This window comes from Alexandromys fortis, unplaced genomic scaffold (genome assembly GCF_014885135.2).
Source record: "Alexandromys fortis isolate MF-2015 unplaced genomic scaffold, M_Fortis_MF-2015_v1.1 scaffold_221, whole genome shotgun sequence".
Taxonomy (NCBI): domain Eukaryota; kingdom Metazoa; phylum Chordata; class Mammalia; order Rodentia; family Cricetidae; genus Alexandromys; species Alexandromys fortis.
The window spans coordinates 471,199-498,414 of NW_026068096.1; the positions used below are offsets into that span (position 1 = coordinate 471,199).

Here is a 27,216-nt window from a genome sequence, read left to right on the forward strand (position 1 = left end):
GTTTGGCACGGATGAAAGACTCCAACAGGGTCGCTGTCAGGCCAAGCGGGGCGAATCTCCATTCAGGCGGTGAGAGAGACTGGCCCGAGGAGGTCCTCGTACCCTAGGGAGCCTGGGAAATCAGTGCTGGTGCACAGGGAGGCGGTTGCAGGGCGGAAGAGGCGTCCGAGTGGGCGGAGCCTGGGCGGAACGGCGAAGAGGTCATGGGAGAAAAGCGGACCGGGTGGGCGGGGCCTGGCGGGCTAGATTGACAGCCGTGGATCTGAGGGCGAGTGGGTACGGGCGGAAGTGGAGTTCGTTGGGAGTCAGGAGCCTCGGTCGGCGGGGCCTAGGACGCGACACAGTCGGACGTGGATCTCAGGGCGGGACCGCTGAATCCAGACTGCCCCGCCCCACTCGGAAGGAGAACGCGAAGGGCGGGCGTGGCTTACGTGGGCGGGACTTAGGGGGGCTGGGTTGCCCTAAACCGTGACGTCCCGAAGCTCCGGAGCGCCACCGAAGCTTTCGATGTTCGAGCCCAGCCTGGGGACATGGTCAGGACGGGAAGCCTCTGCCGACTCCTGGATGTTGTTCTGGGCCGTGCTCTGCTGGTCAGTGCATGCCGCGCGTGACGCCCCCTGACGACAACAATCTCTTCCCACCCCAAAGACCCCGGCACACGCTGAAGTCATCGGAGGCGAGCTGTTTATACCCGATTTATTAGAGACCTCAACTTAAAAAGAGGGGCTATGGCAGGTGGAGCGGGAACCTGGGCTGCATACGGATGCTGGCTTCGGCCAGCAGCGGCTGCACTGGAGGGACAGGGCCCCGATTGGTGCCGGGGGACACCGTGCTTGGATTGTCACACACCAGACAGCAGGGGCTGAGGATCCGGGACTCCCTCGCCCTGATGAATAAGACACACGAGGTTTGTAGTTTTCAGAATGGATTCAGCGATAAAAACAGGACCGGGGTGAGGGTGTGCGATGCGATTTTTAACCACCGGAGAAAGGAGGTGGGGGCGGGGGACGAAGGACTGCGGAGACAGTACCGTGCCAAGGGACCCCACGGGGAGGGCATATTGCACTGAGGTTGCTGTGGGGCTGGACAGGGGACTTGCTGGAATGTTGGGGGGGGTCGGGGAGGGGGACAGAGACGGACCGAGGACACCTCAGCCTTGGAGGTGCCGCTGGTCCTTACAGTACAGTTCACACGCCGTCCACGGTGGGGCGCTAGCGGCCGTTGGAGAGAACAGGATGGGGGTACAGGATGGGAGTCACAAATATTATTTACAGATTTTTTTGAGAGGGTCTCATGTAGCCCACGCTGGCCTCCGACTGGATATTTAGGCAAGGATGACCCTGAACTGCTCCTGTCTCCACCTCCCAAGGGCTGGAACCCAGAGCTCCTGCTGCTGGGTGAGCTCTGCCCACCCACCAGCAGCTCCACCTCTGATTTATTTTTTCTTTCTCTTTTGGTCTTTTCACTCTGTAGCCCAGCCTAGCTTGGAACTTGCCATAGTCCTCCTGCCTCAGCCCAAGACTAGGAATGACAGAAATGACACAATGCTTTCCTGGAGTGGTCCGTGCAGGCTGGAAGTCACTGGCTAACCACGTGGGTTTTCACTCGCCACTTGCGGGTCCCATCAGCAAGCAAAGCAGACCTGTGGAGGGGCTCTGAGACCTAACAAACACGGAACAGTGGCAGGCATCCCTGTCTGTCCCTCCTACTGTGGCCATCAACACTGCAGCAAGGGCCGAGTGGCTCCTCACCCCTCTACTAGCCTGCTGTGGTCCCTGGAAGCTAGCCAGGTCCTGACTCTACGTCCCTGCCGGTGCAACCCAGGGGCCCATGGGTCCGGGCTGTGTACTGGAGCTGCAGCCTGGCTGGCAGCTGGTCCCACTGGACTTCTACCAAACATAGTGGGTGGAGCATCCATGAAGCAAGGGCAGGAGGTTCTGTACCCAGCATACTACTTCCCAGAAGTCCATGTGGGTGGAGATGGGGATGCAGTGGACATGGTTGGCTCTGGTTGTTGTCTTCAGCCAGGGTGAGCCCCACCTGCTCTTCTCAGGGCAGGGCTGCTCTGAAGGGGAATGCCCTGAGAGTCGAGGGGAACCACACCCCCAACTCAGGGCTTCATGGGGATGGGAGGCAGGCAGCGTGGCTGCCCCCAGTCAGCGCCAGGTGTGATTGTAACCGCAGGACATTCGTGCTTTGGGTCATCCTTCCTGTGGCAGTTTGAGAAGATGCAGAAAGTCCACAGGGCATGGCTCGTCCTGGTCTGCTCGGGTCCCAAACCTGAGGTGACGGAGGGGCTCTGCCAAGGCAGCAACAGTGGCCTCGTCCAGCTCAGGAGCACAGATCTGGGACAGCAGGCAGTGGCTCCTGGGCTGTCCCTTCTGCAGGTCACCATGAGAGCCCTGGAGAGAGTGGTCGCTGGGGCAGGTCCCCAAAAGCAGGAGGCCATATAGGGCCTGATCGGCCAAGGCCAGCGGCTGCGGCCTCTTCCTGGTTTCCTGTCTTCTGTCTCTCTCCTGGAAAATCGCTCCTGTGCTCCCTCTCCGTGCAAAAAAAGGACCCAAAATAAATAGAAACTCGGGCACTCCGGATGTTGCCGCCCCAACAGGCACAGGTAGCGGCAGATGGTGGCCCAAGCTATCCTGGGATGGCATCTGTCGGTGGGGAGGGCAAGAACGAGGTTGGGCCAGGGCCTTCGGGGTGATGTCGCTGAACTCTGGGACCCAGTGGGGGTCAAGCGCCTCCAAGAAGTGGCTGGGGTGGCAGAAGGACACTGGGCTCCAGACTGGGGACTGCATAGAAGTTACTGCAAAGACCAGAGGGGCAGGTGAAGGGAGGGCGAGGCCAGCGGGAACCCCAGCCACCCACTAGGTGTCCAGGTGCAGCCTCAGGGCTGCAGGTGTGGGTGGCCCGGAGGTCAGGCCTGGTTTCCCTGGGCCACCTGGCTGGCACACACAGAGAAGCCTGTGCCTAAAGCAGGTGGAGGGGGGGAGGAGGAGTTGAAGCAAGAGGAGCAAGAACCGGAGGGAAGTCAAAGGGAGGAGGGGCTGGGAGAGTCGGGGCCGGAGGAAGGGGGGGAGTCGCCAGGGGAGGGGGAGGAGCTCCGGCCTTGTCCTCCCACCCTGCCTGGGGACTTACTGTGTCGCTCTCGCCGGAGGCGGGCCGCGTGCTATAGTGGAGCGGGGAGTACACCCAGCTCCTCTCGTCGGTGGGCTGTGCAGCGCGTGCAGGAGGGGTGCAGAAGAGCAGGGGGCGAGGAGCAGACAGGCAGAAGGAAGAGACAGAAAGTAAAAGAGGGGGATCCCAACCCTGGGGAGCAGCCGCAACCCCGGTTCCCTTTGTGAGGGGCACCTGCCCCCAACCCTTGGCCCTGGGGAAGCAGCGGTGGCAGCGGAAGCAGTTAGTGAAGCCGGGGTGCAGGAGGGACAGCGGGGTGCGGTGCAGGGGTCTCCTCCTCTCCATGTGTACCCCGATCTGTTCCATTGCCCTGGTCCCCTAGCCTGCTCTGGCCAGTCCCCTGGGCACTGAGACAGTACATGGCCCCTACAGCGGGCTCCCACAGGAGCCAGCTTGAGCAGTCACCCCGCAGCTGCAGGCTTCCCAGTGGCATAGACGAGGAGGAAGAGATCACAGGCCAGCAGCCCTGTCCCAGGCACAAAAGGGCCTCAGGGCAGCATGGCAGATGGATAAAAATCCTGGGGTGATCTCCCAGAGGCCAGGGCCAAGGCCAGCCCAGCAACCGCGGTCTACTTACTGTCTCCTCTGCAGACTGCAGCTTTTCACCCCACCTAGCCACCCCCGGCTGACTTCCCATCCCCACCTCTGGTGCTGGGGTGACAGGCTGCACCACATTTGCGCTGCTGTCCCTGCTAGGGCAGTGCTCACTGCTGATGTGGAGGTGACAGCCCTAGCTATGAGGTCCAGACGGCAGCCCAGTCACATGTACTGGGAGGTGACCTAGCAGTAAGTGTGGGGACTATGGGGACATGGTCTCTCCTCCTGTGAAGTATGCTGCAGAGGGAATGGCAGCAGCGCCAGGATGGGAAGAGGTGTCCACACGCAGGACGCAGGTGGCTGGGGTCTTCCAGACCCCGCCTGCCGCAGACGGGCAGCTGCTGCTGTGGGCTCTGATCACAGCGCACATCCGCTCAGGTCGGGGCTCAGCTGACCTCCACTACGGCTGTGATTTCCCACAGTCATTTGAGGAGAGAAGGGGTGTGGGGTGCTGTGTTCCGGGAGCCCATCTCCGCGCGTGACGGTCTGTGGTCACTTACAGCGCCTGTGTGGCTCGGTGTCACGGCCCGCAGTTGGTGACGACGGGGAGAGAAAAGCCAGTATCTCCCGTGGGCGAACTGGCCACACAGTGGGCCGGGCGGGAGGAAGGAAGAGAGGAGAGGGCAGAGGATGAGGCGGGAACCAGGCAGGGGAGACAGGCGGGTGGCCGAGCAGGGCTGGTGGGCACAAGCGACTGAAGCAGACGTGTGGGCGGGTGGAGGCTGGGGGACCCCATTAAGGCCGGAACCTAATTCAGGTCACAGTCCTGGGTACTGCCAGGTCAAAACCAGCAATGTACGCACACCTTAGCCCAGCATGGGTAGCCTCAGGCCTGACTGGGGCTCTCTAGGACCTGGTGGGGGACGGGGGCCTCAATGGCGTAGCATAGAGACAGTGGGTTAGTTGGGAAGCAGTGAGGGCCTCGGGTGGGTGTGAGGACAACCCCGGGCCCCAGGTGAGATGGCAGGACACTGTGATAGGCCAGCTCACCCAGGGGCTACTGAGGCTCTGACCTATTTACGGGCACAACTCTCTACCATTCTCCCCATGGTGGATAGGTCATGGAGGACCCCAGATCCCTGAGGCCTGGGCTGACCCAGCCTTGTCCATGAGGGGCCAAGTCCCAACTTGCACTGCAGCCACGGGGCCTGTCGCTCCCCGGGTCCCCAGGCCCTACCGTCACAAACAGAACTTGCCCCCAGAAGGACATGGTATTCTCATGGGTCCCTGGCTTGCAGGAAACACAGGGCCTCAGTTTTTGCTCAGGTCTCCCCAGGGCCAAAAAGGGGCAATGCCCCTGTCACCCACAGCGCCGACACGAGACAGAAGCAGGCGTGACTGTCCACAGGGACCTTGGGGGCCCAAGGGGCTGGGAAGGCTTAGGGGAACTTACAAAATAGATGTCTGTGGAGGGCGCGTCCTCCTCATCCGAGGCCTGGCTGGCGGGCTCGGAGGCCTGGCTGGTGGCATCCACTTCCACAGTGGCTGCAGCCGATGCCCCAGACAGGGGAGCCTCCACTCTGGAGACACAGGGCAGAGGTGGGGTCCTGGGGGTCTCTGTGCACATCACACCCTCCCAGCCTTAGCCAGATCGACCAGCTCCCTCCCTCCCTCCAGATTAAGGGACCCTGGGGTATGTGTGTGTGGTCAGGAGAGCGGGTGCTGACCCGAAGCTCTCTGCGCTGTCCAGTTCCACCAAGACATAAGCAGTGTCATCCTTGAAGAGGGACCCAGGAATGAGAAAAATGCCCCCATCAGATTGTTCTGTATACAAGTCTGTGGGACATTTCCTTCATCTTTTAGTGATTTATATATTTATTTTGAAAAAGTCTCTTTTCAGAGCCCAGCTCTCCTGGAACTTGCTCTGTGGACCAGGCTGGCCTTGAACTCAGATCCTCCTGTGTCTAAAGGCATGCCTTACTATGCCCAGCCTATGGGGGTGTTTTCTTGATTGACTGATGTGGGAGGACCCTGCCAACCGTGAGCCAGGTAACCCCAGCAAGGCTGCATAAGAAAGCAGGCAGAGCCCTAGGAGGTGCCTCCATGAGCTCAGTCAGTTCCTGCCCCATTTCCCTCCTGGCAGAGTGTGGAGTGCGGCAGGAGATGAACCCTTCCTCCCCAAGCTGCTTGTGCTCACGGTGCTTATCCCAGCAGCAGAGCCTCGGCCTCCCCAGTGTTGGGGTAACAGGTGTGCACACCCTTGGATCACCCTTGGATCACTGGACCAATGTCTAACAGCAGCAGGCCTGGGAAGGCGTCCTCAGCGGGCAACAGTGACAGACACACACATCTTTAGATACGGTAAAGTCATCACCCCTGACCAGGGAAGGCACTCCCTCACCCTGCACCCTGCTCCTGGGGGACCACAATCCCCACGTCACACACTGGCTCCACCTGGACCGTTATCTTCTGTAGGTCCTCCACGTGGGGCTCCTCCTGGGGCCTGCAGAGAAAAGCCCAGCCTCAGTTTCCTCCCCAACCCCAGAGCCGCCTGCAATTCCTGGTCCCTGGGGGTCCTAGTCTGGGGGCTACGGGGAAGCAGGAGCAGCTTGGGTCCTGCTGTAGTCTGTGGGGGTGTCTGCAGCACAAGCAGGTGGCCAAGTGGCCAGCAGCCCACACGCTGGGGAGCTGGGTACTGCTGGGTGTCTGGACCTGAAATGCAGGAGGGCCTGAAGGTTCTGGAAGCTGCCAGGCCTGCAGTGTCTGGGGTGAAGCCTGGAGCTCAGTGCCAATGCTGATGCCTTTGAAGGTGGATGGGGACAGGGAGAGGGGGCTCACCGGCCATCCTGGCCTGAAGACTGTGTGCGCCGCCTGTGGGGAAAGAAGAGAGTAACTGGGACCCACGTCAGAGCTGCAGAGACCAGGCAGTCTCTCCTCGAGCTCCACCCACCTGTACCGGGGCTGCTCTGATGTCTCGGAAGGAGAGCGCTCTGGGATGGAGAGGGAAGTGGATGACAGGGTGGTGGCGATGGAGGCTGTGGTGGCTTCTTCAAAGGATGGTGGGGTGCAGGGCAGGAGGTCGGGCCGGCCTGGGGGGAGCAAGTCCAAGCGATTGGGGTGCCATCCCCCTCCCACTTGCTCAGCCTCAGGAGCTGGCCTTCTTCCTATTCCTGCCTTTCGGATTCTCCATCCTAGCCCTGTCCGAAGCCCCTAGCCAAGACCACCTGATGCCTGCAAGTGCTCCGCACTGCTCCTCCGCCTCTCGCTACCTCCCAGGCCACCCTGGGCCTTTGCACGTCCTCTGTACTGCACTCCCGGGTTCCTTGATTCCTAGAGCGTAGGCTGACAGGTCACCTTCGTCTTCCAGCGTGGGGTAGCTGCGGGCCCCCCGCAGGTCATACTGTGTGTCTTCTCTCTCACTGGGGATCTGGCTAGCTGAGAAAGCCGCCGTGGGTCCCAGGGGTTTGACCGCCAGCAGGGCACCACGCCCTTTCTTGGATGGAGAGGACTTCAGGGCTGCAGGGCGAAAAAGGCAGGAGTTGGGTGCTGGGGTGGCCTTGGACCCCATGGCTTCCTGGAGGTGACTCTTCCCCTCACTGCTTGCCCCTCTGGATGGCCCCGCCTCATCAGGGCCCCTCAGACATCTTGTGCTGGGCTGTGATCCGGGGAAGTGCTGCCTCTTTCTGGGCCCAGTGGCCAGGAGCTCACTGGCTGACCCTGCACCGTCCCCAACCCCAGCCAGGGACCCTCCCACAGGCCAGGCTCACATGAACTCTTCCGGAAGACTGTGCTGCTCATGAACTTGAAGAAGCGCTCAGCATAGAAACTGGGCCGGTGGACGGAGACAGTGTCCTGGGGGGGTGGATGGGAGCGGAGTCACTGGAGGACACAGCAGCAGCCTTCTGCCTCAGCCCTTGAGTGTCACCATGACACTGCACCCCAACCTTAGCTTGCTCTCTGGAAGCTTCCACTTGCCCCTATCTAGTGACCCCTCACAGAGTTCCTCTCTCGGAGCCCAGATTCTAGGATTCTATGGGCAGCCTTGAACAAATGAGTAAGAATTCCTGAGGCAGGGCTGTGGCAATGAGGCTCCAGGAGCTTGTCACGTAAAGAACTCCTGTGGAGAGCAGGCCAGAGGCCAGCTTTGAGCTGTGGGGTCCTGTATGCCCCCTGCCATCTTGGCCTGGCCTCCCTGGGTGCAGTGACTGAGTGACCTGGATGAATGTGGATGGCACTCACCCCATCGTGCACAAGGGCCTTCCAGGTGTGTTCTAACTTTTTGATGAACCTGGGGACAAACAGAAGGACTCAGGTCAGCCTTCTGCCTGAGGCAGGGCTGGGAGGGACCTGGCCAGGCTGAGCTGACAAGGGCTGGGTCCTGAGGAGGGCAGCCTGAAGGTTATAGGTTGAGCAGGCTGAGGTCAAGGGAGGGAGGGCTAATGGGCGTGGGGGGCGGCGAGGTGGGGAGGATGAGGTGGGTGTGGCTGGCCTTTACCTGTAGGACTGCAGGATGTCTATGATTCCGATGTGCAGTAACAGCCTTTCCCCACGCCCGTTCACAGCCGGGATCCCACCCATCCTGCAGAGAGGCGCAGGATCAGCCAAACACGGAAGACCTGGCCCACAAATCTGGGACTTCCTTCCTGAGGGCCCCGGGGTCCAGGCTGAGCAGACACAGCACACCTCCATGCGCGCAAGCACACGGCACCCAGGGCACAGCCTCTGCCTCGCACATCCTAAGCTGCTAATCACACCACACTGGCCGCCACGCGGCCCCGTCCAGTTACTGATACCCCTTGATGCCACAGCAGCCCAAAGTCCCACAGCTGGAGATGAAGCCCCACCAGTCGGCTCACCTGGTCCCCGCGGGGCCCCACGTAGACCCTACAAAAGCCGAGACGGTCTCAGGGGGGGCGGCCTCGCAGGGCCTTTGCTCACCCTTCTCCCTCTACAGGTGACAGAGCTGCAGCCAACAGTCCTCATGCCAAGTCAGCATCACTGGGCCTCATCCCCAAGGCGGTGACTGGCAGCTCTCACCACACTAAAGACTTTGGACCCATAGTTGGGAACCTGAGGGGCGAGGCACCCTCCCTTTCAGGGCCCTGGGGTGGTAGATGAGAAGACAGGGACCTGAAGGTCTCCCGCTGGGTCACTACACAAAGGCCATTGTCCCTCTTTAGAAGGAGTCTCACTATGCAGTCTTGGCTGGCCTGGATCCCTTAGATTCCCTGCCCAGCTCCACTGCCCCCTGGAGCCAGGGCCTGTAACTGCACACACAGCCCGTCCGCTGTGGAGATAGCAGGCTGCATGGGTGTGCACAAGATACAGCCCCCTCGAGAAAGGTGGATGGGGCCAGCTCTGGGCGTCCCCACAAGAAAGGTGGACGGGGCCAGCTCTGGGCGCCCCGGGACCCACTTACGTGTCGTCTGTCTCGATGGCCTCCCCACGGGCTGCGCCACCCTGGATGGACTCCATGGCTGTGGAGTACAGGGCCTTCTGTGCCACCGGCCGCTTCTCATCTGCCGTGCTCCGGGCCCCTTCGGCCTGGCGCTCCCGCTCCTGCTGGTCGATGTTGTGCACACCCAGCAGGAGGCTATAGTCCATGATCTTGAAGCTCTCTAGCACCTGGCACCGGGGACATGGGTCAGGGGACGGGTGGCCCAGTTGCCAACCCAAACCCGGCGCAGACCCACAGCACACTGGGCACAGGAGGGGCCGGGTCTGCCACTCACAGACCTAGGGCTCAGTGCCCCTGGGGGGGGGTGTCTCCCAGGACTGGAAGCCAGGCGCCTGGTCTGGTTCCTTCTGGGAGTCTGTGAGCTATGGGCAGTGAGAAGACACAGTGCTGACAGCCAGGAGGCCCTTCTAGTCTCTCAAGGACAGGAATTTAGAAACTCCATGCAGGACTTGTTCAGCATGCGCCTTTAGTCCCAGCAAACGTGAGATGGAGGCAGGGGGATTTCTGTGAGTTTTACATCCAGCTTTGTCTACAGAGCGAGTTTCAGAACAGCCTGGGCTACAGAGTGAGAGCCTGTCTCAAAAAAACCCCACGCCGGGCAGTGGTGGCACACGCCTTTAATCCCAGCACTCAGGAAGCAGAGGCAGGGGAATCTACAGATTCGCCAGCCTGGTCTACAGAGCGAGTTCTAGGACAGGCTCCAAAGCTACAGAGAAACCCTGTCTTGAAAAAAACAAAACACAGAACAAAAGAAAATTGTTTTCCCTTATTTTTCAGAAAAGGGTTCATGTAGTCCATGCCGGCCTCAAACTTGCTCGCTATGCAGCTCAGGCTGACCCACCTGGTTTCTGCGGCAGTGGGATGGACCAGGGCGTCAGCATGCTGGGCAGAGGCCCTGCCCACTGAACCCTGCTAAGCTCTTGTCTCTTGGTGTGTGACGTTGGAGAAGGAGGCCCCAGTGCTAGCTAAGTGCAAACCACTGAGCTAATCTCAGCCCTGCCTTCATTTTTAAAAGAGGCTCTAGTTAACCTACCCAGGCCTTTACTAATTCCCCAGCCCGAGTGATCGATCCTCCTGCCTCAGGCTCCCGTGCAGGGACAATAGGAGTCACCAGAGAAAACTGGTTCCACTCTTGAGCCTAGCAGGGCAGCTCAGGGTGAGGAGGCCGTGTTTACCAGGCAGTCACGCTGCAGGGTCTTAACCAGGGCACCAAAGGTGTCAGCGTCCAGCAGCAGCCCCTCGGGCATGTCCTGCATGAAGTCCAGGTCCTTGTAAGTGGGCAGGTTCTTCTCCTTCTCCTTCTTGCTCGCCCTGCGCTTGTAAGTGGAGCCCTTGAGGTCAAATTTGAGGTGCATCTTGACGACCCGGGGCAGCACGTTGTTCATGACCACCACGCGAATGTTCTTGCCACCCGACTGCACGCAGTACAGTCCGTAGAACTTGGGCAGCAACGTGCGCGGGTTCTGGTTGAGGTTCTGCAGGGCAAGGCGACAAGGAGCTAGCAAATGGCCGTGAACCCCCATGGTCAGATCTCAGAAGAGTGGGGGGCACGTGCCATGATTTCCCAACCATCCACCCCAATCACACCCCCACTCCTCTCATCTAATATTTCTGGTTTGTTTTTTGTTTTTCTTTGGGGGGGGGTGTTTCAAGACAAGGTTTCACCAGGTGGTGCCACACGCCTTTCATCCCAGCACTCTGGAGGCAGAGGCAGGCAGATCTCTGTGAGTTCGAGACCAGCCTGGTCTACAGAGCGAGTTCTAGGACAGGCTCCAAAGCTACAGAGAAACCCTGTCTCTAAAAAAGAAAAGAAAGGCCGGGCGATGGTGGCGCACGCTTTTAATCCCAGCACTCTGGAGGCAGAGGCATGCGGATCTCTGTGAGTTCAAGACCAGCCTGGTCTACAGAGCTAGTTCCAGGACAGGCTCCAAAGCCACAAAGAAACCCTGTTTCGAAAATACCAAAAAAAAGAAAAAAAAAAAGGTAAAAGATAAAAGAAAAAATACAAGACACGGTTTCTCTGTGTAGCCCAGGCTGACCCCAAACTTATAGCAATCCTCTTGCTTCTGCCTCCCGAGTGCTGGGATTAAAGATGTCTACCACCAACCGACCAGCTCTCATCTAGTTCTAATTTTTATATTTTTGTGCATGTGTAATATGCATGCTGTATATGTATATTTGCATGCGTATAGATGTGCATGTGTATATATGCATGCGGTATATGTGTGCATGTGTATATATGCATGCTATATATGTGCGTATATGCATGCCGTATATGTATGTGTATATATGCATGCTGTATATGTATATTTGTATGTGTATAGATGTGCATGTGTATATATGCATGCTATATATGTATATGTGTAATATGCGTGCTGTATATGTATGTGTGCATGTGTATATATGCATGCTGTATATGCATATGTGCATATATATGTACATATGCATGCTTGCATGCTGTGTATATCTGGTGTCCACAGAGGCCAGAAGGTGGCATCAGATGCCTTGGACCTGGGGTACAGGCAGCTGTGAGAGCCAGCTATGTGTGTGAGAATTCAAACTGCTTCTCTGAAGAGCAGCCAGTGCTCTTAACCACTCTAGTCCCCATTATCTTTGTTTGTTTATTTATTTTTGGGTTTTTTTTTTTTTTTTGAGACAAGGTTTCTCTGTGTAGCTTTGGAGCCTGTCCTAGAACATGCTCTGTAGACCAGGCTGGCCTCGAAGTCACAGATTCACCTGTGCTGGGATTAAAGGTGTGGCCACCACCCGGCATTTGTTTATCTCTTTAAGAAAGGTCTCACTGTGTGGCCCTGGCCAGCATGGACTCACTCGTACACTAGTCTGACATTTAGCTAAGAGATCCTGAGAGCTGGGACTGGAGGTGTGGGTGCCACATGCACACATTTACTTTGAGACAGGTCCTCACCCGGCACTCGTCCTGCCTCAGCCCTGACTCCAGTCTGTCTGCACACGTGCATCTGACCGTATGCCACAGCACACGCGTGGAGGTCAGAACCCACTTATTTCCTTACACTTGTTTTCCTGCATGCCGCTCAGTGTGGCAGGTGGGGAGGGGGCCTCTCCCTTGAGCTGCCTTCAGCCCCTGCTCTGGTCTCTTTCAAGGTCAGAATTCCCAACCGTCCCATCGCAGACACACAATGGCAGGCTCAAGCTCGGGACATCTGGGGTACCATCCCAGGTACCATCCAGTCTAAGAATGATGCTCCAGAACTGAGTCGCACTCCATGTTTGGCTACCCAAGGTGGTCATAGTCAGGCCCCTGCCCTGGGCTGAATCTGGTGCACTCTGACTCAGTCCTGCCTGAGTTCCCGGGTGAGTGGAGCAGTGGGGAGCCAGCTCCTGCCACCCCTGCCAGTGGCCTTTTACGATGGGGTCTTCTCCTTTGTGCCCATGACTCATACCTCCCCCGGCTTGGGGCCTACAGTCAGTTCTGGAAGGTGCCGCCCCGCCCACCCGCACACACCATGTAGTAGCCAGGCAGCAGCTTCTGCAGGAACTCGGCCTCCTTGTGCATGACAGTCTTGATGATAAACTCATCGTCACTGGTGACGTAGAAGACGGAGCCGCTGGCACCGGGGTTGGAGAGTTCGATGAGTGGTTCATTGCACAGCGAGTACTGGGGGCAGAGGTGGGGGGCGTGAGCCGCTGAGGGGTGTCGCCTCGGTGGCCCACACGGTGTGTGATGGGTCTGGGCCTTCCTCCACCCACTGCTGTGAGCCACCGATGTCCCCAGAGGCAGGGACACTCACACCTGGCTGCATTACTCTCCCACACTGCTGGCCCCTGAGTGTCACGGTGACTGAGTGGTCAGGACCCTGGGAACGCAGGTGCCCGTCCTGTGTCTGTAAACCAGGCCGGGCTCACTTCCCACAGGGCCCCTCACCCAAGGCTTCTCAGGGCAATGAAGCCCAGCGCTCTCTATAGATGACTCCGCAGCCTACTGCAGACTGTGCCCAACTCCACAGGAGCCAGCAAACAAGGATCCTGAAAGGGACCAGGGATGCACAGCCTTGAGGAGGCCCATGGGTGGCAGCGTCAAGGCAGGCCCCATGGCTGAAGACTTGGTCCCCAGTATGCTCATGGGTGGTGGTGGAGCCTAGGAGGTGCATCCTTAAAGGGGCCATGGGCACCCAGGGGAGCCATACACTCCAGGCCCTGGGAGGTGGCACACAGCTGCTGTTCTCAGCACCAGCCCAGGGCCAGTTTGTTACTTGGCGATGCTGACTGATACACTTACCAAATAATCGTCTGGCCGGATGCCAAAGAGTTCCCGGAAGTAACGGAAGGCAACAGGTGCATAGGTCTTGAAGCGGAAATCCTGGAAGTGGTGGGCAGGGGTGAGGTTGCTCCCTTCACTGCGGAAGAGGACCCAGGGGGATGGCTGTGAGGGATGGTGGCTTTCTTTCTTTCTTTCTTTCTTTTTTTTTTTTTGGTTTTTCGAGACAGGGTTTCTCTGTGGCTTTGGAGCCTGTCCTGGAACTAGCTCTTGTAGACCAGTCTGGCCTCGAACTCACAGAGATCCGCCTGCCTCTGCCTCCCGAGTGCTGGGATTAAAGGCGTGCGCCACCACCACCCAGCGGGATGGTGGCTTTCTGCAGTGCCTCTCCCCATTAGTGCCACATGTGCACATGGAGGTCAGAGGTCAGCCCCCTTCACCTTATTTCCTGAGACACTGAGCTCAGAGGTCACTGATTTGGCCGTGAAATCTCCGCCTCCCCTGAGCTAAATTATAGACATGTACCACGACTGGCTGGAGTGGTTTTGCGGCACCAGAGGCCAGAGAGGCTTGCTTACATGGTGGCTGTGTGACCCGCAGCCCCTCCCTGTCTTATGAGCCCATGACAGTTCCCAGGGCAGGGATGGTCAGAACAAGACAGCCAGCTATAGTCATGTGACTGATTCTGGCCAATGAGATGCAAGCAGAGCAGAGGTCACGTGCGCGTCCTTCTTGCCCAGAGGGTGGCTGAGGCAGGAGCCAGGAGGCAGCGCAGCAGAGGCAGCCGCATACCTGGGGAAGAAGATGCTCTCCACCACGTAGAAGTCCTGCATGAGCACATCCCGCTCCGGCTTAGAGCTGAGGTTGCCCACTGTGTACCCGATCCCCAGCTGGATGGCACCCTTCAGGGTGGACGAGGTGGTCTGAGGGGAGAGTTGGTGGCATCAGAACCCTGAGGACTCTCTGTGCTCTGCAGCGAGATCCCGGCATCCATCCAGTCAAGGCCCCTACAGGCCATACCACACGGAACAAAGGGCGCCATGATAGGAAGTGGATCCTTGGGACAACTGCTTCTCATGGGCTGGGTGGGGTTTTCTTTGGGGTAAGGCAACACTCTAAACCTGGCAGCAGGGACAGCGTCGCATCTCTGGCAAACTCAAAGGAACTGACATCTCACCGAACTGTGTGTAGCAACTGCTATGGTGGGGAGGCCACAGCGCCTGGTGACCTGCAGGGCCTGCCGGTCAGCCACAGTCCCTACCTCCCTGGCCACCCATGATGGCCCCCCCAGCCACCTTCTTATATGTGGTCTCTCCAGATGCGTCCACGCCTCGATGACCCAGCTTCTTCCCATGGCCAGGGCCTGGCTGCCCCGTCACCAAGGGGGCCTGGGGAACAGAGAGCAAAAACAGGTTGGGAAGGTTGCCAGAAGGTCTATGAAGCTCAGAAAAGGGCTTGGGAGGCAGAAGTCGCTGGTGCTGTGGGCTGAGGGGACAGAGGCTGCAGTTCTCCGTATCTGACACCAGGGGGCGGACTACTCCCAGACACTCAGATGGTCACACACCCCATCCACAGACACTGGAGCCTGGGGTCCACCCCCCATTGATTGATCTGCGGCTCTGGGTGTCCCTGGGACCCTCCCTTATGAGGACTTGGGGGAAAACGGTCCCCAGCTAGGAGGACAAGGTCTTCTAATTCCTCACCATCAATTCAGGACTCAGGCCTGGAGGCAGGTGGTGCCCTAGAGACCAGGCCCAGGCGGCCAAAGCCTCTCTCCCCACCACTCCCTCCCTGACAGCACACTGGACAGTGTCTGTGCCCAGTCTGAGGACTCCTTGGAGAGAAGGACAGGTGGACTCACCTCTGCAAGGACAGCCTTCTTCTGGGTCCCACCTGGAGAGGGAGAGCACAGTTAGAACTTGTCTTCCATGTTTACCTCAGCGCCCAAGCGGAGGCCAGGGTCCAGGCGTCAATTGCTTCCTCAATTGCTCTCCACCTTGGATTTTTGTTCTGAGGCAGGGTTTCTCTGTGGAGCCCTGGCTGTCCTGGAACTCACTCTGTAGACCAGGCTGGTCTTGAACTCACAGAGATCGGCTTGCTTTTTGCCTTCTGAGAGCTGGGATTAAAGGTGCACCATGACCGCACTGTGGCTCTTGAGACGGGGTCTATCACTGAGCCGCAGCCCCCACTGTCTCTGTCTCCCAGTGCTGGTCGCAGGTGTGCTGCAGCACCCAGCTTCTCACCTGGGTGCTGGGGGTCCAAATGTGGTCCCTCAGCTTGGGCACCCACCAAGCTGGCCCTGGTCCACAAGGGATGTGCATGCCCATGCCCGAGGGAGACTTCCTCCCCAACCCAGGCTCACTGAGGTCCCTGGATCCAGACAGAGACAAGGACCAGGTGACTGCCCACTTGGGTTTCACACCCAGGACTGTGTGGACCGCAGTGCTGGTGACACAGGGGCTGGAGACTCAGAGGCTGTGGGATCTCAGAGTGAGTGGAGGTCACAGGGTCATGGAACTCGCAGGAGGCCCTAGAAGTTGACCTGGTGCTTGCCCTGGCCTCTCTGCAGCAGAAAAGTCTGTGGTTTTGTGCCCCAGGAGCCTCGGGGAGTCAAGTGCTCACAGCAAGGAGCTGCTGGGTACAAGGAGGCGTGAATGGAGTCACTCTGTGATAACAGGGGTGGGGTGGGCAGGTGCCTCTGTGGGAGGTGGGCTTGGATGGGGGTGATTCCTAGAACCCAGCGTTACTGCGGGGTCCTGGGGAAGGAAGGAACTGTAAAAGCAAGGGTATAGGCTCCATGTGCTCCAGGTGGGCCTGGGACCCCTGATCCCAACCGTGACTGGGACTGGGGACTCTGGGCAGCTGCACATGGGTGGCAATGGTAGCCATCCGACGGCTGAGCACCTGGAGCCAGCGAAGGTTCTAGAACAGCATTTGCCTTGATAGTGGAGCAATCTGTGGATGCATCTGGGGCCCAGAGAGGAGGGAGGAGAGGTGGGGACGAAGGACTGGGGGGAGGACTAAGGCAGAATGTTCTAGGGCTTATAGGAGGCCCCTGGGGTTGAAAGCAAGAACTCAGCAGCTCCCAGGGCTGCAGGTGACATTCTGAGGCCCTGAGTCCCTCTCTGACCTCACTGGGCTCCTGCCTCGGTTTCCCTTCCTGCTTAAAACATGGTAGCCAAGCAGACCCTGTGACATGGTCTGGAGGGGTAGAGCGTTACTCACGGCCCTGACTCAGTGCAGACACCCTCTCCTCCCAGCCAATTATCTTCTGAGTGAGCAGCCCCGTTTTCCAGGAAATTATGTTTAAAAATAGTCAGGGAGGAGGGGAGGTGGGGTACCAGCTGGCTACGGGTGTGGTACATGAGCCCCGGTCAGCCCACGTCTGCCAGCAGCACCCAGGCAGGTGGAGCCACACAATGACCCCTCCCCCTTTAGGCTGGGGGTCTGCTTTCCCAAGGCTGTGTGACCTCGGGTACTCACAACCACTCACCCCCTGCCTGCCTGGGAACACCACCAGGCCACACCCGCTACTCCATCAGCCTCTATCTGCAGACACTCCTCACCGGCCACCCTCTGCCTCACTAATGCTGCCCTGCTCTGAAGCCGCCATCTGCGTCCTCCTGCCTCAGCGCTCTTCCAGTCACCACTTGCTGACTGATGGCCATATGGACACCAGACACTGTGGCCCCTGAAACTGAGGCAGGGAACAGGTAACCCCACGACACCAACAGGGAAGAAACACAGAGAGGCCTGCGGCACAGGAAGGAAGGGACTGTGCTAAACTGACAGGAAACAGAAACTGAGGCCAGGGAGATCCCAGATCCTCACCGGCCTGGGGCAGGAGAAGAGGAAGCACGGATGGGGGAGGGGGTCCCAGCAAATGCTTCCTGGCCACAAGTTTTTCTGTTCCGTCTTGCCCGGGGCCTTTGCATAGCTGTGTCCCCTGAAGCTCCCTCTGCCAGATTCCTGCAAGGCCTGCCCCACACGGGCACCCTGGACAACCCTCGTGTGCAACTGCTAAGGGCCTGGTGGCTGGGATGCTCCACGCACACAGGCCTGCTCTAGCCCTGGGCAGAGCCGTATCAGAGAGAGGGTCTTTGAAAAGCTGGCATGTGGTCCTGGAGGTCCTGACAGCTCGGCTACCCAGACACCACACACAAGAGTCGGCTTACGGCTTCTCCCGCTAACCGTGACCACAGGTGAGACCCACGCAAGAGCAGCAACCCTGGCTGAAGGCACAAGCGAGGTGCAGAGTCCCCGCATCCGGGCTGTGTTCTGCTGCCCAGTGTGACTCCCCGCATGGCAGTGTATCCTGTCGTCCTGCTCGGCTGCACACTGGAGGCCACACAGCTAAGCACAGGAATGAGCCCTGACACAGAGGACACAGGCTCAGAGAAACCCAGACACGAAAGTCACAGTGTGGTCTGTGTCTGTGTCTGTGGGCTAGGGGCTGCCTGAGGGACAGAGAGATGCTCTGGGAAATGTAGCTATACTGGCTGCACAACCAGTGACCCCGGACATCTCGCAGGTGGACACCATTAAGTAAGTGATGTCTGCAGTCCACCAATGAGAGCTCAAGAAGCCCCAATCCATGGCTGTGAAGCCATGATTCCTCCATCATGAGAAGGCACAGAAGAACCATGGCTGTGAGTACAACGCCTTGCCCGGCCTCAGAGGACCTGCAGACTTCAGCTGCCAGAGCTCAGGCCTGGTCTCCGAGTGGCTGGGGTCACCACTTTCCCTCAGCAGTTGCACACCTCGCCCCCACAACCCACCACTGCAGTGTGCGAGGGGACAGGCCAGTGGCTCTCTGCAGGGCTGAGAGAGAAAGCTCGGTTCCTGAGAAACAGGTGGGGAACACATATGAGCCCAGCTGTGCACCTGATCTGTACAAGGCTGAGCCACCCTGTGCGCACCTGGTGCACTGGAGGGTTCAATGGTCTCTTTACATGACAGCTGTTTTAAGGACTTCACAGATGTCAGAGCTACCCAGTCCCATACGAAGAACTGCCTGATCCAGCACCAATACCAGAAAAAGTCTACTGAGAGAGGGGCTAGGGACCATGCAGGTCAAAGAGACACCGCAGGGCACCCACGAGCCAGAACTGCAGAAATAGAAAATAAGGAAGGAGATGGAGGAGGAGGAGAGGAGGAGGGGATGGAGGAGATGGAGGAGGAAGGGATGGAGGAGGGGATGGAGGAGGAGATGGAGGAGGAGGAGGGGGAGGAGATGGAGGAGGAAGGGATGGAGGAGGGGATGGAGGAGGAGATGGAGGAGGAGGAGATGGAGGAGAAGGGGGAGGAGAAATAATCTTGGGCAAGGAAGTGACCAGAACTGGTGGTGATATCCATCTTTCAAGGACTCTGGAGGCTGAGGTGAGAGGACAGTGGTGAGCTGGATGTCACAGCACTACTGAGCTGGTGTCCTAAGCTTGTCATCCCAGCACAGGGAGGTAGAGGCAGAAGGGCTACTGTTTATGATCAGGAGGGCTATCCTTGGCTACATGGTGACCTTGTCTCAGGCAAGAAAAGCTGTGGTGTCTCCTGTGGACTACCACCTCTCCCTGGTGAGCATGTTGCCACATTGCTGGTGCATCCTGCCACTTGCCGAGAAACTGGGTCTCTAAGAGAAGCTGCTAAGGAACAGGGAGGGTCTAAGGTCGCAAAGAAAGAGAATTTGCCAAATCCTGGCGGAGCCACCACCCAGGCCCTAGTGCGATGGCGCTCCCACCCTCTACGGGTTAATCTTTACCCCACACTGCAGGCGGCACACTGACAGCTCTGACAGGCATCCTGCCCCACACCCACCCAGGAGGCTGAGGCAAGGGGATGATGTGTCTCCTGTGGTGTGTGGGCAAGGGCTGTGTAGACCAGGCTGGTCTGGAACCCATAGACATGCCCCTGCCTCTGCCCCTTAGTGCTGGGGTTGGAGGCAGTGCAAGCCAGGCGAACACACTCTGCCTCACCTCAGATTTTACCTGAGGACTCAGGGAGGCTGGGAACCCTGGGTTAATGTTCTCAAGAAAGCAGGTCACGGTGGCAGTGGGAGCTGAGCTCTGGGGAGGCCTGGAGACCAGAATGCACCCTGGATCACGGGATGGCTGGAGGAGGGACAGGACAAGGGTCTGCTGCCCAGGAGGCCGCGGCTGTATAGTCCAAGTCTACTCATTCCCCAGGGGTTCTGAAGCTTTTGATAATCAGATCCCTCCCTGGGCACCAGAGACTCCACAGCAGGGCTTTCTGGTTCTGGCTTAGAAAGAACTCACGTTTGAATGGGTCCTGTCCTGGGTGCCTGCTGTCTGCCATGTACTGTCCCCATCATTACCCCAAGCCTGGGTCTCTGCCACAGAATTTCTGCACGGCCAACTCCTCCATGCTGCCTGCCGCACTGCTCAGTTCTCAGGGAACCTTTCTTGGCGGTCCCTTCTGTTTCGGTGACCTCAATCCTCTTCTCCTGTCACTGTCTGTCCTGCACATTCACCCTCTAGATGTCCCTGAAGGGAACCCCAGGCAGCAGGACTCTCAGGCACCTCCCAGCTGAGATTTTACTGGTTCATCTCAGGGACACTTGCAGGTGCTGGCACTTTTAAGGATTAAAACAAAACAAAACAAAACAACAAACAAACCCTATGCAGAGGGGACTGGCTATGCCCAGGGGGGATGCTACTCAGAGGCCAATGAGGGGCACAGCTCACCAGCATGCAAGACATCCTGAGCTCCCGGCTCCACAGAAGGCATGTAGCCCCCACCTGCCATCCTGGCTCTCAGGAGGTTGAGACAGAGGATGGGGAGTTAAGGCCAGCCTGGACTACACAATGAGACCCTGTCTAAAACACAGACAACGATGGGCTGGGAAGCAACGTGATCGTTAGGAGCACCAGCTGCTCTTCCAGAGAATCTGGGTTCAATTCCTAGCACTCACACGGCTAGCAACCATCTGTATCTTCAGTTCCAGGGGATCTGTGGCACCCTACACACAGGTGGCTACAAACCCACACAGACACGTGTGCACACACATAAACAAACAATGAGACAACCCACAATGAGATGCCTCCTCGTGCCCTCCAGTTTAGCTTCGTCAGGAAGCAGGCAATGCGGGCCAACAAGAGGACGCACTAGGTGAAGACGCTTGCCACCAAGTTGGACAGCCGTAGCTCAATCCCAGGACCACAGGGTAGAAAGAGAAAAATGATTCCGGCAAGCTGACTTGTGACCTCAACACCCGCAGGGCAGCACACAATACTAAAAATTAAAACAACCACAAACATCAGTGAAGCTGGTCACAGGAAGCCACCTGCGGCGGGCAGGAGGGAGAAGCGGCAGTGAATGTAGGCAAGCCTGGCTTGTTCTCAGTTGGACAGTTTCTCAATGACTCAGCAGCCACCAGGGGAAGTAAAAAGCTTGGTCCACCCAGAACCCTGTGCACACATTCCCTACACGAGCACCCGAAACAGTCGGTGTCGGGGAAGCACCGGACAGCTGCCCACACAAGGAGCAGCACACCAGCAGGGCTGATCCCCAAATGGAATATTACTCAGCTGTGAACAGGAGCAAGGTTCTGACACCCCACAGGTGTGTGTTCCAGTATAGGCCAGTCTGAGACAGAGACTGGATTGTGGGTTTGGGGCGGTGAGGAGGAGGGAATGGGGTGATGGAAGGTTCTGGAAGGGTACAGAGATGGAGACTGCATAATTCTGATATCAACACCACAAGGGCAGCACGTAAAGACACACAATCCTGAGGACCTGCATTCACTCCCCTGAACCCACAGGAAAGAAGAGTGGCTCAGCGCCGACCCTGGACTGCAGCCACCTCAGGACGGCAGGACGGTGACAGTAGCTGCAGCCCGAGCTACTAATGGGGGAGTGCACCGACACCCGGAGGTGAGAGGCAGTCTCCAGCGCAGGTGTCGCAGGTGTCGGCCACGCTGGGACACCCTGTGCAGCGGGGGAGGCTGGGCGGGCCTGGGCTGCACTTCCTCTCAGCCCACCACCGTCCTGGGAACAGAAAGAGGAAATCACGAGGCAGCTGCTGCAGGAGAGTTGGAGGCAGCCGAACACACAGCAGGCCCTTACAGGCCCTGGGGACCATCAGGGCAGGGATGGGTGCAAGCCCGGGTGGGCACTGGGACCCCATGGCACCCATTCTCCAGGGTGACGGTCCCTACGGCCCTCCCACGACACTAGACAGCGGTGTGCCTCCCTGTGGGTCAGCTCTGGCAGTAAACAGGAAGCCAGGCCAGGCAGGGCCACAACCTACAGGAGTGGGACAAGGCTCAGGCCCAGTGGTGGAGAGAGGAGAGAAGGCTAGAGCCTGCCCTGAAGAATTTTTTTTTTTTAAGTTTTTCGAGACAGAGTTTCTCTGTAGCTTTGGAGCCTGTCCTGGAACTAGCTCTGTAGACCAGGCTGGCCTCGAACTCAGAGATCCGCCTGCCTCTGCCTCCCAAGTGCTGGGATTAATGCCCTGAAGAATTTAACTGTGTGTCAGGCAAGGCAACTACCATCAAGGTCCCAGGTGGGAGGCCGGGCTGTCCCACCAAGACACGTGGCCAGGTATCCCCACAGGCAGTGTCCACCAAGGTAGCTGTGTCCCCCATGGTGTCCACCCACGCAGAAGCCCTGGCCATTTTTCTGTTCTGTGGCTGGGGCTCAGTGGGCAGAGCACTCTCCCAGTATGCACCAGGCCTGGGCTCCGTCCTCAGCATCATGTGAACCAGGTGTGGTGGCACACACCCGTTACCCCAGCACTGAGGGGGCAGAGGCAGCAGAATCAGAAGCCTAGATCATCCTCTGCTACATAGTGAGTTTGAGGCTAGCCTTGGCTATGTGAAACAAAAACAAAACACAAAGAGGGAACTGAGAAGAGTGAGAGTTAAAACCTCAGGATGGGAAATTTCTGTCTGTGATGTCAAACTGGGAACAGACACACGGACACACTTGGCAACAGAAAAACTAAATTCTGCTGGAGGTCAGCAGCCACCAGAAGAGCAGTGGGATGCACACTGGCGTGGCAGATGTCAGAGAAGGATCCACAAGGTCCATTCCGAGAACTTCCTACACACCAACAAAAGATCACACGATTGGAAGCAGAAAAGATGCGGCTTCCAGAAAATCATAGGACCAAAGGCAGGCGCATCGGGGTGAGCAAGGAAAACCGGCTGTGAGGACAAGAGGACCACCATGGCAGAAAACATCCAAACCAGCGGTCAGCACCATGTGGTGAACCACCCAGACCCCAGCACCCTCAGGAGGCCGGAGCCAAAGCTTGCTCTGTGCCCTGCTGCTGCAGGCTGGGGATTACGTGTGCCCCACTTCCTCTCCCCCGCACCCTGACACAGATGGACACAGAGTCACTGGCAGTGTTGGGAGTCAAGCCCCCTGTCGGCCTGTCAGCCGGGAGGCCGCAGCTTTGTGGTGGCTCTGAGCTAATTCCTGGCTCGGGCTAATCCCAGGGCAGGGTCTCCACCTGCACCATCATCAGGTACGGGTGCCACTTGGCCCAGCAACAGAAGAGCAGGAACCCAACAACTGACTCCTGGTCCACTCAAGATCCGCCAGAGCCCTCGACCTCTCTCCATAGCCGTGAGAACCCACCACACTCCTTCTCAAGGGACGCAGCCATTCAAGACCAATGCTGGTGTGGCCTCAATCGATCCCAGGCTGCCGAATTCCAGGTCCCCAAACCTGCAGCAAATACATGTAACCACAGACAGTCGGGGCTCTGGGCCGGCTGGGTCACAAATCCTCTGAGACCCTGCCTCCCAGAGGGAGCAAGAGCTCTAAGCAAGCCTCAGCCATCGCAGGCCCTGGCGCCTCACAGCCCCAGTGAACCGAACACAGTCAGAGCTCCTCAAGATAGGGCAGTACTGGGCCTGCAAGAGGAGCTTGCTGCCAAGCCTGAGGACCTGATGCCACCTCCAGGACCAACAAGATAGAAGAAAGAGCACTGACCGCTACAAGCACGTAGCCCAGGCTGACCCTCCCACCTCCAGCTCTCGAGTGTTGGGATGGTAGGTGTCTGATCGAGGAAGGGCCCCAGAGCCTCTCTCCATCGGAGAGACTGAGGCAGCAGTCATCCGACTGCAGGATCTCAAGAGGACACTTAAGGCAAGACCTGACTGAAGCTTCCGTCTCTAGGGTCAACAGTTCTGACCCTCACATAGGCCACTGCCTCTTCCTGGTACGCATGGCCTGGCATGGGCTACCCCGGCATTCCTTGGTAGTCCCAGCGTACCTGTTGATGCCCCCTGTCCTGGTGCCATGCTGTGGGAGGGGTACTCAGGCTCCTGTGGCTGGAGCTGAGAGCGAGGGGCAGAGGGAGGGCCCTGAGCCAGCTCCTAACAGGGCTCCTTCTGGACCAGGTGGAAGCAAAGGGTGGAGGAGACGTGGGCAGGCTCTCGGGTGATTTTTAGAAGCAACGCTGACATAATTGGCTGCCCGTGTGGATGGAGGAGGAGGCAGTGGCAGGCTGGGAACGATGGGGTTTAGGAACAGGCTCACACTACAGCCCAGGCAGGTCACCAGCCTGGCCCAAGCCATGCCACACACCCACAAACCGCACAGGGACCCCGGTAGTCACAGGAAGACATGACGCAGGCGGGTTTTGGGGCTAGGCCTCTGGAGCAGAGTCCTTAATGTAACTGGATTCTAACCAGCACGGGGATAGGTTAGCGTCCCATCAGATTGGTGGAAATTATCAGAGCAGATAGCAGGCCGGCTGGCCAGGCTTCCAGGAAGAACCAGCAGAGGCCTACTCCGCCCGCCCCACCCCGCATGACTGACTGGACATCCCACTGTGTTCACACATTTAACAGACAGAAGGCCTCAGAACAGACCACAGTGGAGGGCTGGGGAGGGCAGGTATGCAGTTGGTGGTAAATAAATGCTAACACAACGTGCAACACTGACTCCTTTAAGGTGGTCAGGGGTGCGGTGCTCCCCAATTTACAGCTGGGGGCACATGGAGGAGCTGGACTGGAGGATGGGACCCACACATGGCAGCTATGGGATTCTGTGTGGATGACTAACTTAACAGGACTCCAGTCAGGAAGAAGGACTTCCGGGAGGAACAGCCCCTGGGGGTCTGGAGTCAGGCTTGTCCAGAGTTCAGTGGCAGATCCTCTGTCCCCAAGGCTCCATGACTGCCGAGGGACCTAGCACCTACAACTACCAGAAGCCAGAGGTGGGCAGGGAGAAAGGGACCCTGGACAGCTCTTCCAGCGCTGCAAGGGACTGACTGCCAGGGCACCAGGAAACAGTGGAGAAAGAGGGCAGGTGGCGAGAAACAGGTTCACTGCCACTGGGTTCCAGATGGCGCGGAGGAAGGCGCTGAGAGCCTGGGGCTGGGGACCGCCGGCAGCCTGGCTCCGCCTCCCTCTCTGGTCTCTAACGAGGACAGTTCAGGAGACCTAACTGCACCAGTGAGCCATGGGATACTGCTGGAGGCATCGACGGTCCTGTGAGTCCAGAAAGTTCCTGTGCTCTCGATGGAGAAGGGAGAGCTGTGTTCTCTCAGCTGTGCACATCCCTGCCTGCAGAGCGCACGCCCTGGGAGGCTGCTCACGACGCCGGCTACGCTAGCCCGGCAGACAGGGTCCAGGGAAAAGGGTTGACAGGACTTCGGCTCACGCAGCCAGGATGAAGAAATGACCTCAACATCATTCCAACGACAGGCGCCCCCCCCCCCGTTCTAGAGAGAGGTAAACTGAGGCCCACAAATGGGTGACTGACTGGTGGTGTGTAGCAGGGAGGGACAAGAAGGTGGCACCTGCATGACAGCCCAGCACGGTGGCCCCAGAAAGGGGTCGGGGTCGTATGGAGGACATTTTCGGTCTTCCAAGCCAGGCAGGGCCCACAGGTAGGGTCCTCTCCCTAGAACATCTCCCGCACTGTGGAGAAGCCACTCTCCACACACGCAAAGAGGCAGGTTTGAAGGGCTGTCTCCATCACCTGCAGCAAGACGACGTCCCCAAACGGGTCCCCTCTGCCTCCAAACCTGAGGACCCCTAGCCTCGCTACCGCAAGCATCTAAAATGGGCTCGCCCCCGCCACAGAATGCCAGGATAAAGAGCCGCACCCACGCACTTCTACGAATCGACCGTGTCACCCAAGGACCCTAAAACCGGCCGTGCGCTGCGAACCCCGCATCCGCGGGTGGGGCGGTGCAGCCTCCCGGCCCAGCGCTGCCTCCCCCCGCGCACGGAATGGGCGAGCGCGCTCCCCCCCGCGCCGCATGTGCGAATGGAACAGCCCAGCGGGCCGCAGCGCAGCGCGGAGCCAGCGGGCCAGGCCACTGCGCCGCGGCGGGGGAGCGGGACGAGCCCACCGCAGCGACGGGGGGTTAGATTTACCTGCCTCCGCCCCGCTCTCCGCAGACCAGGCCGCCTCCGCCGTCACGGCCCCCGCCTCGGCGCTCTCCGCCTCGTCCGGCACCTCCAGCTCCATGGCCGAGCGCTCCGGCGGCGGCGGCGGGCCCGAGGATGCACCCGAGCTCAGCCGCCGCCGCTGAACAACAAGCGCCGCCGGCACCACAGGGCGGAGGGAGGGGCGCCGCCGCGCGGGGGCGGGGTCTGGGCGGAGCCTGGCGGTGACGCAGACCACTTAACCAATCAGAAATCGGGAAGGAGCTTAGGGCGGTGCCCACTCAAGGGAGTCACGAGCGCCCTCAGGCGTCCGGAGCCGGAAGAACTCGTGTTCACTTGCAGTTGGGGGGCGGAGGGAGGGACTTCGGTAGGGGCGGGACCTAACCAATCAGCGATCAGGGGCGGGGCTAAGGTGAATTACGACTCAGCAGCGCCTCCAAGCGTCCATAGAGGGAAGAACGGAGAAGCGAATATTAACAAGAGAATGTAGGGGAGGAAGCCTGCGAGGGGGCGGAGACGGGAGCGGGGCTTGGGGGTGGAACCTAGTGATAGGAGGCTCAGGAACGCCCCAGGCCGAAAGCAAATCTCTGAACCCGACACAAGGCCAGCATAGTCTACCGCAGCAGCAAGTTCTTGGTCAGCCAAAGCTACATAATAGTATCCTGAAATAATGTAATATTATTTATATTGATAATGTATGTTATAGTGTAAAGCGATAAAAACAATAACAGTAAAGAACACTTATAAACAATAAATTTCTTTGAGGCAGAGACTCATATAACTCAGGCTGCTAGAATAATAACCCTGACTCTCCTGCCTCAGCTTCCCCGTGCTAAGGCAACAGGTATGGCCACCCTTCCTGTCACTAAAACTGTTCCACCAGAAAGAGCGCAGGGATAGAACCGAGTTAGCCTGACTAATGCCAGTGCTTCCCAACGTCCTAGAGCCGCAGAATCAGCGTTTGCGGAGAGCAGGCTAGAAACCTGAATCTGAAGCCTTCCTGCCACAGAACTACTCCCGCTAAAAGCTGACAGTCTTGACAGGCTCCAAAGCCACAGAGAAACCCTGTCTCGAAAAAAAAAAAAAAAAAAAAAAAAAAAAAAAAAAAAAAATAGGGGAAAACAAAAAAAAAAAAAAAAAAAAAAAAAAAAAAAAAAAAAAAAAAAAAGCTGACAATCTTGGGGAATCCCAGGAAGGAATGAGGTCATGAGTACTCAAATCAAGTGGAAGCAAATTAAAAATAAACAAAACAACAACAACAACAAAATTTTCCACCTGCAATTGGAAAGTCACGAAGGGCCAAGAGACAGGATCTAGACATAGTTAAGTCAATACTGATATAAAGGATAATGATCTTGGGAGAGGCTCAGGGGTGGAATCTCCCTAGAACCCTTCAGTGAGACACTGGGGCGTGGTCAAGGTGGAGCCCCGCCTAGAATCCCC

At 58.2% G+C, this 27,216-nt stretch overlaps 1 protein-coding gene across 4 annotated transcripts; it reads right to left on the reverse strand.

Annotated features, from left to right (window-relative positions):
- Positions 1 to 682: 682 nt before the first annotated feature.
- Pip5k1c (phosphatidylinositol-4-phosphate 5-kinase type 1 gamma) lies at positions 683 to 25,956 on the reverse strand. 4 transcript variants are annotated; one of them, XM_050123452.1, is made up of 19 exons: positions 25,762 to 25,956; positions 15,271 to 15,302; positions 14,705 to 14,797; positions 14,202 to 14,332; positions 13,431 to 13,548; positions 12,657 to 12,809; positions 10,348 to 10,647; positions 9,134 to 9,339; positions 8,210 to 8,293; positions 7,954 to 8,002; positions 7,482 to 7,566; positions 7,069 to 7,230; positions 6,665 to 6,803; positions 6,553 to 6,585; positions 6,116 to 6,217; positions 5,168 to 5,294; positions 4,275 to 4,352; positions 3,139 to 3,213; positions 683 to 2,806 (listed from the first exon to the last, which is right to left on the reverse strand). In XM_050123452.1, the coding sequence occupies exons 1-19, from the start codon at positions 25,853 to 25,855 to the stop codon at positions 2,804 to 2,806; spliced, it is 2,064 nt and encodes a 687-aa protein (XP_049979409.1). In that variant the 5' UTR covers positions 25,856 to 25,956; the 3' UTR covers positions 683 to 2,803. The 4 variants fall into 4 exon arrangements, with proteins under 4 accessions (XP_049979409.1, XP_049979406.1, XP_049979407.1 ...); XM_050123449.1 differs by lacking the exon at positions 3,139 to 3,213; XM_050123450.1 differs by lacking the exon at positions 4,275 to 4,352 and having other exon boundaries at positions 25,762 to 25,955.
- Positions 25,957 to 27,216: the final 1,260 nt, after the last annotated feature.

Excerpts from the sequence above, each read along its gene's own strand:
- Pip5k1c (XM_050123452.1), bottom strand. The coding sequence starts at position 25,855 with ATGGAGCTGGAGGTGCCGGACGAGGCGGAGAGCGCCGAGGCGGGGGCC. Across the intron at positions 7,231-7,481 it reads AGTCTTCCGGAAGAGTTCAT|CCCTGAAGTCCTCTCCATCC; the intron begins GTGAGCCTGGCC and ends TTCGCCCTGCAG. Across the intron at positions 6,218-6,552 it reads TCTTCAGGCCAGGATGGCCG|GCCCCAGGAGGAGCCCCACG; the intron begins GTGAGCCCCCTC and ends TTTTCTCTGCAG.